A 14,453-nucleotide genomic window follows, 5' to 3' on the forward strand; every position below is an offset into this window, starting at 1 on the left:
TGCCATGTAAAATCCTTACTTTCTTTTGGGAGCTTCTGTTCGGAACTATCAACAGAATGGACCTTCTGCATCATCCCCTACGCCAAAATAAATCTTTACTCATCCTGAGGGTTATGAATTCCAAATATTCAATATCATTTTTGCATATCCTTGCAGCAAAGAGAAGCGTGGCCAGAGTGAAGGAGGGGTTTTGTTGTTTGGTGTGTGTGAGTACCGAAAGGAGCTGCACCCAGCTGTGTTGGCTCTGGGACGTTTTGCTGTGTGTGAAGCAGCAGTGCAGGGAGGCCTCGCAGGGATGAATTCCAGTCATCCATCAAGACTCCCTTTTGCCCCATGACGTGCTCTGGAAAAGCATCCGAGTGCAGGAAAACAAATTAGTGCAAACTTAATTAGACAAGCAACCCTTGCTGCTTTGGGGTCAGAAAAGGGAGATATTCCTTTTGCGTTGGCACAGTGATCTTTGCCCTGTGTCCGTGAATGAATGTCTATGAAAATGAGCATTAAAACTTTTTTTCTCCTTCCAAATTTTGCCCAACACAATTCACTGAAGTGAGAGCAAAATGTAGGCATCCAAATTCTACAGACTTCTAGAACTGAAAACAGTCTGCCAGGATAACCTCCCCTTATTAAAGCCATGGGATTCTGGCTGCGTGATGACGGAATTCAGGAAAATCAGCTGATTTCCAATGACAGCTCTCTAGTGTATCCTGCCCACTTGTTCTCATGGCTCGTTTCCCTGGAATTCTTGTGTGCACCATTTGTGTAGTTCCATCAGGAGGGTTCATATTCCTTACTCTCCCCAGAGAACAGATGAAATAATTACAGTTTGCTTCTGAGCAACATCCAACTTCCAGTGTGTGATCCTGAGGACTCTGGAGAACTTTTCCTGGTGTGAATCATGTTTGTGCTCAGCCATGCAGGCTTTAGTTTTTCTCTATCCTCACACCGAGTCCCCACGCTTCTGGTCTTGCTGTTATTAAAATGTGATGGGAATGAGAGACTTTCCAGCACTTCACTGAGAGGCTGAGGTGTTCCTAGCATTTGTCAGGAGTGCTTTTCATCCCTGAGTGCTGGCATAGATCTCCCTAAGGACAGGGAACTTTTGGGATCAGCTTCCTCATCGTGAAGATCAGCCACGAGCAAGAGGAGACAGATTGATCCTCAGAGTCCTGGAATATCTTCTGCTCTCGTTTTTCTTCCAGGGCTGTTGAGCTGCAGCTGAGCCAACAGCAGAGGCAAAACCTGTGCAAAGCCACCCTGCAGGCTGGAGGTGCAATGTTTCCAAAACAGCCCAGGGAAGTCAATGGCTAGCTGCAAATTTGACAGCATAAAACGAGACAATAGAAATAAAAAGCAAATAAAATACTTCAAGCTTCATTTTAACGTCTTTCATCAATGCTGAATTTCCATAATTGCTAAAAATAAAGTAGGAGTGGAGCAGAACAAGGTTCGAAAAGGAGAAAAAGAACAAAGTACTCCAATAGCAAAAAAAAATAAAAATCCCTCACAAGTTGTTTTCCTGTGACTGAAACTGCATGTGAAATTGGGCCAAACTCTCATATTATAGCTCCCAGGGCTGAAGCAATACCTACCACGTCGTGTTTTTTCACTACTTCCTCTCTGAATTCTTGAGTTCATTCCCTCGACCCTCTGGGGGTGTGTGGGCTCCAAGCCCAGCCCTCATTTGCTACTGAGTGAACAGGACTCTCTTCCCATCTCAGGGCTGCCTGCTGTAGTTCCCATTGTCAGGGAAAGTTCCTTTAAGGGAATAGCTCTGGTACTTCCCAAAGTGACCTCTTCCACTGCCCTAATTATTTACCTCTTCTTAGAGCTGTAAGATTATAGGAACCCTATGAACTCGCTGCCTGCAGCAGCATCCCAGAGCAAGTTCCTAAAGACAAATGGAAACGTTTTCCTCCATTGGAAACTTTCAGGATTCTCTTGTCTTTGCCAGCACCCAAACCGAGCACATTCTTCACAGAGCTTGGTCAGTATTTTTGGCTGAAGGCCCAAAAGTTGGTGAGGGGCCATCAGTAGCAAGTGCATGTAATGACAGGACAAGGGGGAATGGATTCCAACTGACTGAGAATAGCTTTAGATTGGATATTAGGAAGAAATTGTTCCCTGGGAAGGTGGGGAGGCTCTGGCACAGGTTGCCTAGAGAGAGAAGCTGTGCCTGCCCCATTCCTGGAAGTGCCCAAGACCAGGCTGGATACAACTGGCCAGGTTTGGAGCAACTCAAACCATTCTGGGATTCTATAAGCTCCTCAGCCCTTGAAGAATTGACCAAGACCCAGAATCATAAACGTAGTCCGTAAGAGAAAATGTGGCCTTTGGTATTTGGCGTTTGGGAGAGGAATGTCTCCAGAGGGGGAGCCTCCACGCCCTCCCTGGGCAGCCTGTTCCCGTGTTCTCCCCCACTGCTGCTGCTCAGAGTTATCCCTCAGTGCTGGAGCTGTTTCAAGGCACGCTGTTTGCAGAGCTGCTCAAGGTGCTCAGCAGGCAAAGCTCTGCCCCTGGCTCTGGTGACAGCCCTTCTGTCACTGCCTTGGAGCCACTGCAGCCACTCACAGCCTCCGCCTGCTGAACCCATCCAGAGATTAGATTTGATTACACAAGAATTCATTAGGATTATCTAATGATATTAGGCACCACTGCTCTGCCAAATTCCTGATGAGTAATGGTTTGTAGTATTGCAGCCATGTAAGAAACCCATAAAACCCTGTTCTCTGACCTTCGCTTCAGTTCCTGAGTCACGGGCTTCAGCTTCTGCATACCCTTGCTCCAGAGTCACAACTACAACTCCTCTGGAGTTATTTTTAATGGAGAACCAGTGCAGAGAGAGGTTACGTTGATTTGAAACACTGGCTAATCTGGGCTTGTTCCCATTCATCAGCGTTATCCTGCTGCTTTAGAGAGGGAAACAAGCAAGGAGCTGGGCACCATTCCTGTGTGTTACCCACGGCAGCAGGTGGGTGTGGGTGGGAGTGAGCAGAGGGAAGTGTTTCCTTCACCTAAATCCCAGTTAAAGCGATACAGTTGTTCCGCAGGCAAACACTGCATCCACCTCTGCACGTCTCTGGGTGCTGCCAGCCAGCCACAGAGGGCAGGAAAATTAGGGTGTAACTGTGGGAAATAACCTTGGCTAATATTTAAGGACAAATAATTGCATAATACAATAAATAAAGGAAATATTACTGTTTTATATGTGCTGCTGGTCATTCTGTCTGAAGTTGTGATGCCGCATTAGTGATACCCCCGTGCCATAATTTTAGTGAAGAGGAACCCCAGAGACACTCGCTGTTTCCAGAGTCTGGAGCCGTTTCCTGCAGAACAGCCGTGACCCTGCTCAGCCAAGGGCTCGCACCTGAGTCACGGCACAGGTGACAGCACCCGTGCCAGCAGGTGCCCACCTCAGCCGTCACCTCCCGGCCATTCTGCGCTCCCCAAGTCGGACTGACACCTGGTTTACTCAGTGTTTATTCAGTGTTTACTCTCCCTGGCTGGTTTCCCCGCAGCCTCTGTGCCCGGTACCCCTGTACGCTCGCCCCCCGCCCACTCTAGGGCTCTGTGCGGAGCCCCCCGGACCAAAACACAACCGCGTCCCCATTCCGGGGGTTCACCCCCATCCCCGACCGCACGGACCGGGGGGTTCACCCCCATCACTGACCGCACGGACCCGCGGGTCTCCGCGGGTCTCCGCGGCCCCCTGCCAGAAGCGCCGCGCGGGGCACGCTGGGAGTTGTAGTCCTGCGGGACGCCCCCCCGCGGCGGCGCGGCGGCGGCAGGACTCGGTTACCCAGCGTGCCTCATGGGTTATTTAAGGCGCGGCGGCGGGCGCGGAGCGCAGTGACCATGTGGACGCGCAGCTGAGCCGGCGGCGGGCGCAGCCTCCGGGAGCGGGACCGGGAGCGCCGCCGGAATGGGGCTACCGAGCCGCCCATAACCCGCCCCGCGCCTCCGCAGCCAGGTACGGCCGGGAGAGAGCGGGCACGGCTGGGGAGGGAGGAAGGCGGTGAGTGGCCGCCAGGGCAGCCCTGTCCCGCAGCCCGAGGGATGCAGCCTGGTGCTGGGCGGGGATGCCCGGGGGATGCAGCCCGTTGCTAGGCGGGGAACCCGGGAATGCAGCCCGCTGCTGTGCAGGGATGCATTCCGCTGCTCGGCGGGGATGCCCGGCCGCCGCAGCCCTCCCAGGACCGGGCAGGGACCCCTCCGCCGTCCCGGCGGGTCCCGCAGCGCTGCCGGACCGGGGTCCCGTCCCCTGGACCACTGCGGGCTCGGCAGCGGAGCTGCGCGTCCGCTCCAACTTTCCCTGTGTTTTTGCCCCCGTACTCGGGGCTCAGCTGCGAGGGATGTTCCGCGTTATGTAAACACTTGTGAGCGCCGATGGGGACTTGGCTATGGGCGATCTTCCTCTTAAATGGTCAAAAATCGGGCAGCTGTGGGTGGATGTTTCGGAGGGTCCCGGTGACTGGCCTGACAGGCCAAATATTTGGCTGTTTCCTGGACTACAATAACTGGACTTCAGCGGGGGAAGGGGTGGGGGCACATGTGCATTCCCCGTCCATGTACGTGGGATGTGCCATAATCCCGAGCGGCTTTACGTCTTCATGCCGAGCGCTCGAGTCCTGCGGGTTGTTTGGGACTGGCGCTGCCCCGGCTGGGCACGGGTTCCCTGTGCCTGTTGCTGTGCGGGGCTCCGGGGGCTTTTCCCCGGAGCTGCTGGGGACAGTGGGCTCCATGCAGCGGGAACAGCTGCGGCTGGCTCGGCCTTTCCCCTCCCTACCCCAGGTGAGTCCGCTCTGGCCCCCAGGAGTTTGTCTAAAAAGACTTCAACAGGTGAAAGGTTTGAGTTGAATTTATTGCTGTGTAGCGGTTCTGTGCCTGCTCAGCCACGGATGGATTGGGCTGTGGTCCTGCTGCTCACAAATCAGGAAGGGAGAACGCGGCTAATACAATCCAGATCTTTGCCTGATGAAGATTTAGTGACCGTGAATCGTGCGGGGAGTAGTGTGTGTGGGAGCCGTTGGTTTTATTTATTAATGAGCATCAGTACCTGTGCATGTTTTATTTCTTAAAGTGTGTTTACTATTTGCCTTTGCAGTTCTTTTCCTGTGCTCGGAAATTTGCCTGGTATCCCAGGACTTCCAGACCTGTTGAGCCAGGGCATTGACTGACTCACAGCCCAGGCCAGAGGCCCATGGTGAAGCTGTTTTCCTTGCAGGGTTCAGCTGTGTGAGTGTGGGATGCCATGTGAGGCCAATATCCCTTCCTTTCCCTCAGTGGTTCCTCTGTGGCCAAGTTAATGGGCTACCAGGCACTGGATTTTTTGTTGGCTTATTTTCTGTACCTTCATTTATGCCAATTTCCGCGCACAGCAAGTATTCCAGGTTCTAAATGCCCGGTGGTTTTGCTGGTGTAAGTGCCTGACACAGTAACAGCATTGCTGGGTGTCATGGCTGGAGCAGAGCTTGGCTGCCCAGCACTGGCTGTTCAGTGAGTGGAGAAAGCTGGTGGCATCCATCAGGCCAGAAATTCAGGTGTGACAGGACACTTGGTGAAACAAACGTGAAAGTTGACCACTGTGGGACCCAGCAGCTCGAACTGGTGTGAAGGTGTAGTGCTCAGTGTGCCTAAAGCAGAAGAAGGATTCACTGTGAAAATAAAACCACAGTGCCAATGTGTTTCAAAACAAGCTGATGCTGAGCTGATTATTTCTAATGTTTTCTTTAAGCTGCCTCTTGTTTGTCAATAATAGGGGTTTTTCTTATTAAAATACCTTATTTCCCCAAGATTAAAGTGTTTGCTTAGATGAGGGTTTTTTTCCCCCATCTGCTTGTTTTGTAGTGTTGATTAAGCCTTGAAAATAGTTTCCTCTTACAGGGTTTCATAAATTAGGAAGTAAACAAACAAGAGTAACTTTGGTTTGCCTTTGCAATCGTGGGGTGGAGCTTAGCTCGGGGAAATGGTGTATTTTTATGAGATGTGCTAATCCTGAACACCATTGTTGGAGGGTGGAAGAGGCCTTAGTTAAGAGCACAGGAGTGGGGGGAGCATTGGGTGTGTTTCTTTGGTGATGGTTGGTGGAGCTGCAGGTTGGGATGAATGGAGCTGTCCTGGGACTGATGAGCAGGACAGAGGGGGTGTAAGGGACAGTTGTGATCTCTGTTTATAAATGGGAAGTGTAATTTCAGGAGGAATTCTTCACTGAAAGGGCTGTCAGGCATTGGAATGGGCTGCCCAGGGAGGTGGTGGAGTCCCCATCCCTGGAGGTGTCCAAGGAATGCTAGGATGTGGCTGCTCTGGGCTGGGGATCAGGTGGGGATCAGGCACAGCTTGGACTTGATGATGCTGGAAGTCTTTTCTAGCTTCAGTGGTTCTGTAACATGATCTTATCCACAGCACCATCAATCCTCTCGTGTTCCCTCAACAAACCTGTTTTGGTGTGGCATAGTCTAGAAAGTGCATGAATTGAGTTAAAGTGAAAAAATAATCTCAAGTCCTGGTGGCTCACAAGTGAGGCCATTGCAGCTTAGAGTGAGACTTGCAAACCAGCATGTCCTGCTGCTGGGTGGTGTGAGGTCTTGGTCTGATTTTGTAGTAACTCTTCTTGCAAAAGACAGTGCTGAATGTCCCTGACAGCGTGGCGGCATGAGAACAGGGCCAGGCACCTGCAGGAGTGGCAGGTTTGGGGTGAATTTTGGGGTTCCAGCTCCTCCAGTACTGTGTGCATGCCAGAGGGAAGGGAACAGTCCCAGGAGCTGGTCAAATTGGGGTAGTCCAGAAGTCCATTCGGAAAGCAGAAGCTCACTTTGGCTGCTTCTTGTAGGGTGAGCTGGTCGCTCCTGGTAAATTGCTGCAATGGACAGTATTGAGGTGGAACTCCTTGTTCAGTGCTGTCAAGCAGGATTAAAGCAGATCCCAGATATCTTGAGCCCTTGTCTGGTACCTGCTCTTGAATTGAAGCCAACAGAAGAGCAGGTGTTGCTTGTTCTGATGAGCTCTTGGAGCAGGTGTAGCTGCTCTTGGCCACCCGGACTTGTTTGTGCCCAGGTGGGCAAGAGACCAATGGCACCTCAGCTGTCCCAGCACTGGTGTGGCATCAAGACCAGGGCAGTGCCTGTCCCCTGTACTGGGCACTGCTGGGGCACCTCCAGTCTTGGGGGCAGTGCAAGAAAAACATTGAGGGGCTGGAGCGTGTCCAGGGCAGGGAACGGAGCTGGGAAGGGGCTGGAGCCCCAGGAGCAGCTGAGGGAGCTGGAAAGGGGCTCAGGCTGGAGCAAAGGAGGCTCAGGGGGGACCTTGTGGCTCTGCACAAGTCCCTGACAGGAGGGGGCAGCCGGGGGGGTCGAGCTCTGCTGCCAGGGAACAGGGACAGGAGGAGAGGGAAGGCCTCAGGCTGGGCCAGGGGAGGCTCAGGTTAAATATGAGGAAAAGTCACTTCAATTGAAAGAGTAGCCAAGCACTGAAATGGGCTGTCCAGAGAGGTGTTAGAGTTCCCATCCCTGGAGATGTACAAAGATTGAGCAGATGTGGCTCCTCCTGACACAGTTTAGTGGGTACAGTGGTATCAGTTGGACTCCTGGGAGGTCTTTTCCAACTTCCATACTCCTGTGATTCTGGCTGGTTTGTTGGCTGTAGTGATTCCTCAGTGCACAGCCAGCTCCTTTGGAATACCTGATGTGTCAAGTTGCAAAGTGTGCTGGGAGTCTTTGAGACATTATTACCCCATAAATACAAGATAGTTGTAGTTGTAGGATTGTCTTAAAGCCAGGAGGAATCTCAGGCTCCCGTGGGAGGTGGGATGAGGGTAGTGGCTCTGTAGTAGCTGGTAGACGAGCTGCTGGCTCGCCCGTGGGTGAGTGTGAGGGAAGGCGGCCTCACCAAAGCAGCTTATGGAGACCAGAGGGTTTAGAGGTGGAAAATCATGTGCTGCTAGAAAGTTATGTAAATGTAACATCTCTGTCACAATGAGGCTGTGGTGTAAATCCTGATTCCTAAAAATCTGCATTACAGTATGTCCCAAATTACTTTCCTCCACTAAGATAGCAACAGAAACTGAAGATGCTTGGGTGGCCTGGAGCCTTTTTTTGTGCTGTTTGTGTGTGGTAATGCACAAGGGGAGTCAAAAGCTGCCCAGTTTGATCTGGTGGCCTGTGCTGGCTGGGGATGGGTGCTGCTTTATGGGGTGTTGTAAAGGTCCAGACTGGAAGAGCCAGCACAGAGTATCCCTGTGCTGTGGGGCCGGATGCTGGCTGTGTCCATGCTGTTCCAAATGATTCCTGTGCTCTTCCGCCGAGCCTCTCCTGGAGGCTGCTGCAGGAGGCAGGATGCCAAAACTGCACGAGTTTTGATCCGGCTCGATATTCCTGTCTAATTTCTGCTCCCCATGGACACTACAATAGCACTACAGCAATTACTGCCTGGTTCTCTGCCTTGGCATGGGCAGGCAGTGGATGGAGGTGGAGCCCTCTTTCCAGGGTGCTGCAACTACTTGTTAGATTGGCAGAGGCATCCAGAGGTTCCTCACGTAGCTCTTGCTTGTGCTGTACCTGTTGAGAAAGTACATTTCCAGATCTTCAGGGCAGTTGTGGTTTATGGGATCAGGTTTGCTCTGAGAAGCTGTGGTTGCCACATCCCTGAGAGTATCCAAGGCCAGGTTGGATGAGGCTTGGAGCAACCTGGGATAGTGGAAGGTGTCCCTACCTGTGGCAAGGGGTGCAATGAGATGATTTTCAAGGTTCTCTCCAACCCAAGGTTCTCTCTGGGATTCTATTCTGTGAAAAAGATGAGGATGAAATGGAAACTACAGGAACTGTAATTCAGGCGAGGAAAGCTGCAACATTCAGCTGTGGATTCTGAACTCAGAGGAGTTTCATTTTCATACTTGTGGTTTTGGTTAAGCTTGTCAAAACTTGGATCAGAACTTCCTAGCAGTGTTCTATGGAGAATAAAATGTCAGTTCATATCTGAGCAAGTTAACCCTCTGGAGAGAAAAATGGGTTGGAAGTGTGCATGGACGTCTGTGTTATTTGTGGCTTGTGGCAATATAACTGCATCCTCACGTGCCAGAACGCCAACACGAGGAGGAGTGGTACAGGAAGCTGAGTGTTCATATCTCACTGATAATCTTTCCTGGAAGTGTCCAAGGCCAGGTTGGACAGGGTTTGGAGCAATCTGCTCTAGTGGAAGGTGTCCCTGCCCATGGCAGGGGCTGGAACGAGATGATCTTTCAGGTCCCTTTCAAGCCAAGTCAGTCTGTGACCATTTGGCTGCACAGGTGATCAAAGGAGGGGGAATAGCTGTGAGAAGTGGAAATGCCAGATGTTTCTGGGGTAGGATGTCAGGTAATGCTCTGCTTTTGGAGTAATGTGATGCTGAGCTCTAAGGGAAGAGGCTTGGATGATTGAACCCAATGTCATGATGGACACAGGCAGTTCATTCTCTCCTCATCCTGCCTGGTGCATGATGTCTGTGGTCAGAAGATGATAACCTCTGAGAATGCACATGGAAGACATCTCTGATCATAGAAGGCCAAAAAATTGCTGCTGCCCAAGGGCTGTACTTTGTTTTTGATTTTATGGAATTGTTTAGTAGCAGTTTTGCATGAAGCTTGTATAAACATTTCTCTTGTGCCTTGGCCCATCCTGTCCACTTCTTCAGAAATTCAGGAATCTGCCAAGAAGTTGTGAAGAAAAAAGCTTTGTTTGCAGTCCAGCTATGTCCCATCTGCATCCCACTCCAAGGAGAAACACATGGCCACAGATGCAACACCAACCTCGGCTGGCTGATGGTGCTTGATCTGAAGGGTTAATTGGAAACTTCTGATTAAAATAACTCTGCAATCCTTGGCTGCTCCTCTCTTAAGTGTTTAATAGATTCAGATGCTAATGCTCGTGGGTGGTTCAGTATTTTGAACCTTTGCCTTCTAGAAAATTACAGTTGGGAGGCCAACAGGTAAAAGTCAGTCTGGGAACTGGAGCCTTCATCTGTAAAGGAGCCCAGCCCATCAGGGCTTTTCAGCTCAGCAGAGCTCAAAGTAGGTCCCCTGGCCACCAGTGGCTCTCCACACGTGCTCATCATGTGCTGGCAGTGGCTCCTCCTCTTGGGCTGGTTGTCCTGGGCGCTGAGGTTTTATCCAGAGAGCCGGGAGCCTGCGGAGGTGTCCGGGAGGGACGAGCGGCGAGCGCACCCACGGGAGGGTCCTGCCTCGGGTGCACGGACGAGCCCTCGGAGCCTGCAGGGGCTCGCTAGCGGAGAGAAGCGTTGGCTTCACTGCCAGTGGGGACCCGAGCGTGCCGGGGGACGCCCTGCAAAGCCCAGCCCTGGAGACCGACAGCAGCAGCACCATGGAGGAGAGGGAGCCCCCGCCGAGGTGCGGTGCTGGAGAGGGGACGTGGAGGGGAAGGTGCTGGGCAGTGGGGACACAGAGAGCGAGCGGCTGCTGGGGGACGGAGGCTGCTCAGGGGGACAGGCGAGGAAACTGCGCTGCTGAGTTTAGGGAGTGTCGCGTTTGCTAAGGAGTGCGAGGAAGGCAGCGTGGCGGGTCGATGTGGGGAGCGGGCTGTAGGAACCAGCCCCTGCTGTGCTGAACCCTCAGGAGGTACCTGGCCACGCCAAGTGACATTGGGACTGTTCCGTACCCTCTTCTTCCCTGACACGCCAAGTGGCATTGGGACTGTTCCATACCCTCTTCTTCCCTGGCCATCTTTGCTCCTTGGCCGAACTCCAGTTGGTGTAATAAACCAAGCTTGCTCTGTTTCCCCATGACATTGGTTGTCCTGGTCCTTTTGGCATGTTCCAGCTCTCTCCTGATAGAAATATGCTGGAAAACATTGTGTGCTCATAGGGGCCTCGTCCAGAGGCTGACGTCCAGGCTGCCTCCTCCCAGCAGGGCTGGAGTCAGCAAGGATAGACTTCAGGAAGTATCAGCTTCAGTAAGTGCTCCTTACTTTTAATGGAATTAAAAAGATGCTGTCAGGTTGTACTTGGTTTGGAACAAAAATATGATATTTTTCCCCTGACAGTGTGTCTCTAATTGATTTTCTTTTTCCAGCTGTCTGCAGATGCCTGTCAATAGGATCTGTCAGTCGTGTTTCTTACCTCAGTCAATGGCTGCTGTGTAAGGGATTGCTGTCAGAGTGTAGCTTCTATGCTTCTAACCTGAATTTCCTGTAACTAGCTTGTCTGGTTGCACTGGGAAAATAATTGAAAAAAAAAAATGCAGGCACCCTTTCTAGGGAGAAAAGGACATTGTGCACGTTGGCTTTCCTGTGCTGAGGTTTTATTGAGGTTAAAGTTACCAAAATGAGTTACTTTATCTGTTTTCTTAAACTGCTGCTGCACCTATGAAATAGTAACTTCTGAGTAAGTTTGTCAGTGATATGATAAAAAGAATCTATTTATCTGTGAAGGGGCACATAGCATGAATAGAATGTAATTAACTTGGCCATCATCTTGCTGTGTGAATTTACGCTCCTCTTCCTACTTATTTTTAGAGAAAGGGGGAGCGTGTGCTTGGTTAGATGTGCAGTGAGACTGATCTCCCTCCTGGGAGCAGAGGGGAGTGTGGGCTGGTGGATGGGGATTCGGGAGACCTGGATTCAGATCCGGCCTCAGAGTCTGACCTGCTGCATGTCCTTGAGAAAGTCACCGTGCTGTGCTGCTCCCTCCTTCCCCTCTTCCCCAGCCTCCATCTTGCCTGCTCAGCCTGGAAACTGGAGAAAAATCTGCTGTGTTTTAAGCATCAGGAGGAAAAATACTTTGTCTGAGAAAGTTCATTTCTCCTCCTTAATCTAACGGTTCATCAGCCACCCATGTGTGGCAGATAGCAGTCTCCTGGACATGAAAGGTTGCAGCTGAGGGGAAAACAAGATCCTGTGGTAGATAAATGTACTGCACTGATAGTTTTGGGGTTTTTTTTAATGTGTAATCTCTGAAATGGAACTCCATGTGCATAAAATGAGTGGTGCTGAACCCTCCCAGTGCTGTGCCTGAGCTGTGTCCCACTGCAGGTGTGTGAGGATCCCAGAGTTCAGGACATGGCCTGCTCCATATCCCAAAATCCCTTTATTTGCCTTTCCCTGGCGAGTGCAAAGAGCTCCTTTTAGATTTGCTAAGTCAGAAGCTTGGCAGATGACGGAGCTCCGTCCTCAGCCCCAGCACAGTGATTATTCACTGGGTGATCTTTTAAATAAAGCACTTCCTCCCTTCTTCAGCTGCTTTAATGGGATTCTTAGGAATTTTTCTCAGTGTCCTCAGGGAGGAAACCTTCATTTCTTTTACTGAAATAAGAATGAGAAACATCAGGTTTGGGTTCAGATTTTCAAGTTAGCTGCACCCGTGAAAATAGATAGAGAATGAATGCACTGTGGGTGTTATCCAAAAAACCACGTGAAATCTTGGTTAGTCTGTAGGGCCAAACTTTCAGCCAAGTAATCTTGTAAAATTTGGATGTATCAGATTATTTAAGCACTGGTCTTTCACTGTAATACAGGGTTTGGTTGCATTTAAAAAATGTTAACTTGCTTGGCCTAATTTACCAGTATTAATGACCCAATTCCATTTAATTCAAACACAGACTTACCTGGTCTTGGGGGTTCTCAGATCTGTTAATTTCTGGACGATTCTGCTTATGCCTTTAAGCAGTTCTTTGTGTTTGCTTCTTTGTTGTCTCTCTACCCTTAAACTCTGGTCTTGTTTCTGTCAAAAAGTGAAACAAAATTAAACTTCCACTCTGGAGTTTCCTGTTGGCAGTAATGAAATTGAAACACTTAAGTATGGCTTGAGATTCTATTCCTAAACAACTAAGATAGTGGAAAAGACATTGATAAAGTGCTGCTCCAGTTTTGGTACCAGTATGTATAAAATTGTCAGTGTTTATTGAATTGAGCACTAAACCACAGTGAAAATCTGCCAGGAGAGACCTGAGTGCATCCTGGGACTGCAGGGTACAGCAAGGAGCTTTTTTTTGCTCTAAACAAACATCCTTAGAACCATCTTAGAAAGATACAGTAATTTGTGTCCCAGTTGCTGGGATTCAAACAGTCGGCAATAAGACACATTTGGGCTTGTTTATTTTGAAAATAGGATTTGCAGTTGCAGGGTAAAGAATTAAAATCCCACGCAAAGCAGACGTGTGAGACATGAAACCAGGGAAATAGCTTCAGATTCTTTGAAAAAGCCTTTTCACAAATGCTTGAGATGAGGAATGACACAGTGCAGGGATGTTGTCACCAACAGTCCCCGTGAGGAGGGACTTCAAAAGGGGCCTTGACTCGGCTCTTCAAGGAAAGCAAACTTGCAGCGTCGCTCTTGAAACCTGCTTTTCCTAGCAGCATCGGGAGGGAGATGAGTGATGGGAGAAATTATCGTGAAATGTTTACAAAGCATTTGCATTTCCCATTCTGAGAGTTTGAAAAGGCAGCAGCCTCATTAAGGTATTTGATACTGAGCAGTCAGTTTGATTTCGCAGTGTTTTCACTGTTAATCCTGCTTTAACTGCTGGTATGAAATGTGTTTTCACGAGAAAAAGGATTGAATTTCAGGGACTCTATTTAGATTATCCTGGTTTATTCAAGGCCATTAGGCTGAGTGTATGCTCTGCTTGTGCCCTAAAATACAACAGGGTCCTGAGAGCTGGTGGGAACTGTTCTGGGTCTGCAGAGCTTCTCCTTGGGTTTGGGGACAAACCGTGGTCAAGGGCTTGTACAAACCCTTTCTTTGCTTCAGAACTGGTTCTGTTCAGTCCTTTTTGCTGTAGGAAAAGCATCTGGTTCTGAAGATACACACAAGATAATCTGTACTAAGAAATAATCAGAACTGAACCCTGGAGTTGTCACTTTCTGTTCAGACAGAACATCAAACTCGTGATGCTGTGGTGCAGATTTGTGCTCACCAGGGCAGGAGGGGGAAGTCCTGAAACTCCTGAGCTGAATAGCAGTTTTTCCTGGGTTTAATTCTCTGCCTGGGTTTAGCTAATGCATGTTCAGATCCAGCCGCACAGAGTAAAGACTGGCAAAATAACTTGTGGGGCAGTTTCTTGAAATTCAGATGCAATTAATCAGATTTCTATGTTTGTTTATTTATTCTTGGTCAGTTTCTTTAACAGAGACTTGATTTTATTCTCCTGTGCAGATAAACTGTATACAAAACATATTCAGACAGTCACTTTTATATAGACATGAGGAAATAGTCACCAACGTAATTATAAAAGTTCAGGCTTTCAGGGCTTAAAAAAATACTGTAGGATATGTTCATCTCCCAGGAATTTTTTGATGTCTATGGGCAGATATAGTTAACTTCTCAATGTACAGTCCACTTTTAGTTCACGTTTCTTTTGTAGTCTGGCAAGTCCTTCTGTCTGTTAAAATTAGACCCTTCAGCTTAGTGGGAGAAGAGCATTATTTTTAAAGCTTGGGTTGCTGCTGTCGACATTGCTGCCACCTGAGTGA

General features: G+C 49.6%; 1 protein-coding gene across 10 annotated transcripts in view; it reads left to right on the forward strand.

Moving 5' to 3' along the window:
* The first annotated feature begins 3,848 nt into the window (after window positions 1-3,848).
* Window positions 3,849-14,453, forward strand: part of ITPR1 (inositol 1,4,5-trisphosphate receptor type 1) — a 160,309-nt gene continuing 149,704 nt past the window's right edge. For 7 of the 10 annotated variants that reach the window (XM_039559041.1, XM_039559043.1, XM_039559044.1 and 4 more), the window contains exon 1: window positions 10,196-10,375. In XM_039559041.1, the coding sequence (XP_039414975.1) occupies window positions 10,350-10,375 (26 nt within the window). In that variant the 5' untranslated portion in view covers window positions 10,196-10,349. Of the gene's footprint in view, window positions 3,971-10,194; window positions 10,376-14,453 lie in introns of those variants that run through there. The other 3 variants (XM_039559036.1, XM_039559037.1, XM_039559038.1) reach the window with 2 other exon arrangements.

The sequence above is a fragment of the Corvus cornix genome, chromosome 12, assembly GCF_000738735.6.
Source record: "Corvus cornix cornix isolate S_Up_H32 chromosome 12, ASM73873v5, whole genome shotgun sequence".
Taxonomy (NCBI): Eukaryota; Metazoa; Chordata; class Aves; order Passeriformes; family Corvidae; genus Corvus; species Corvus cornix.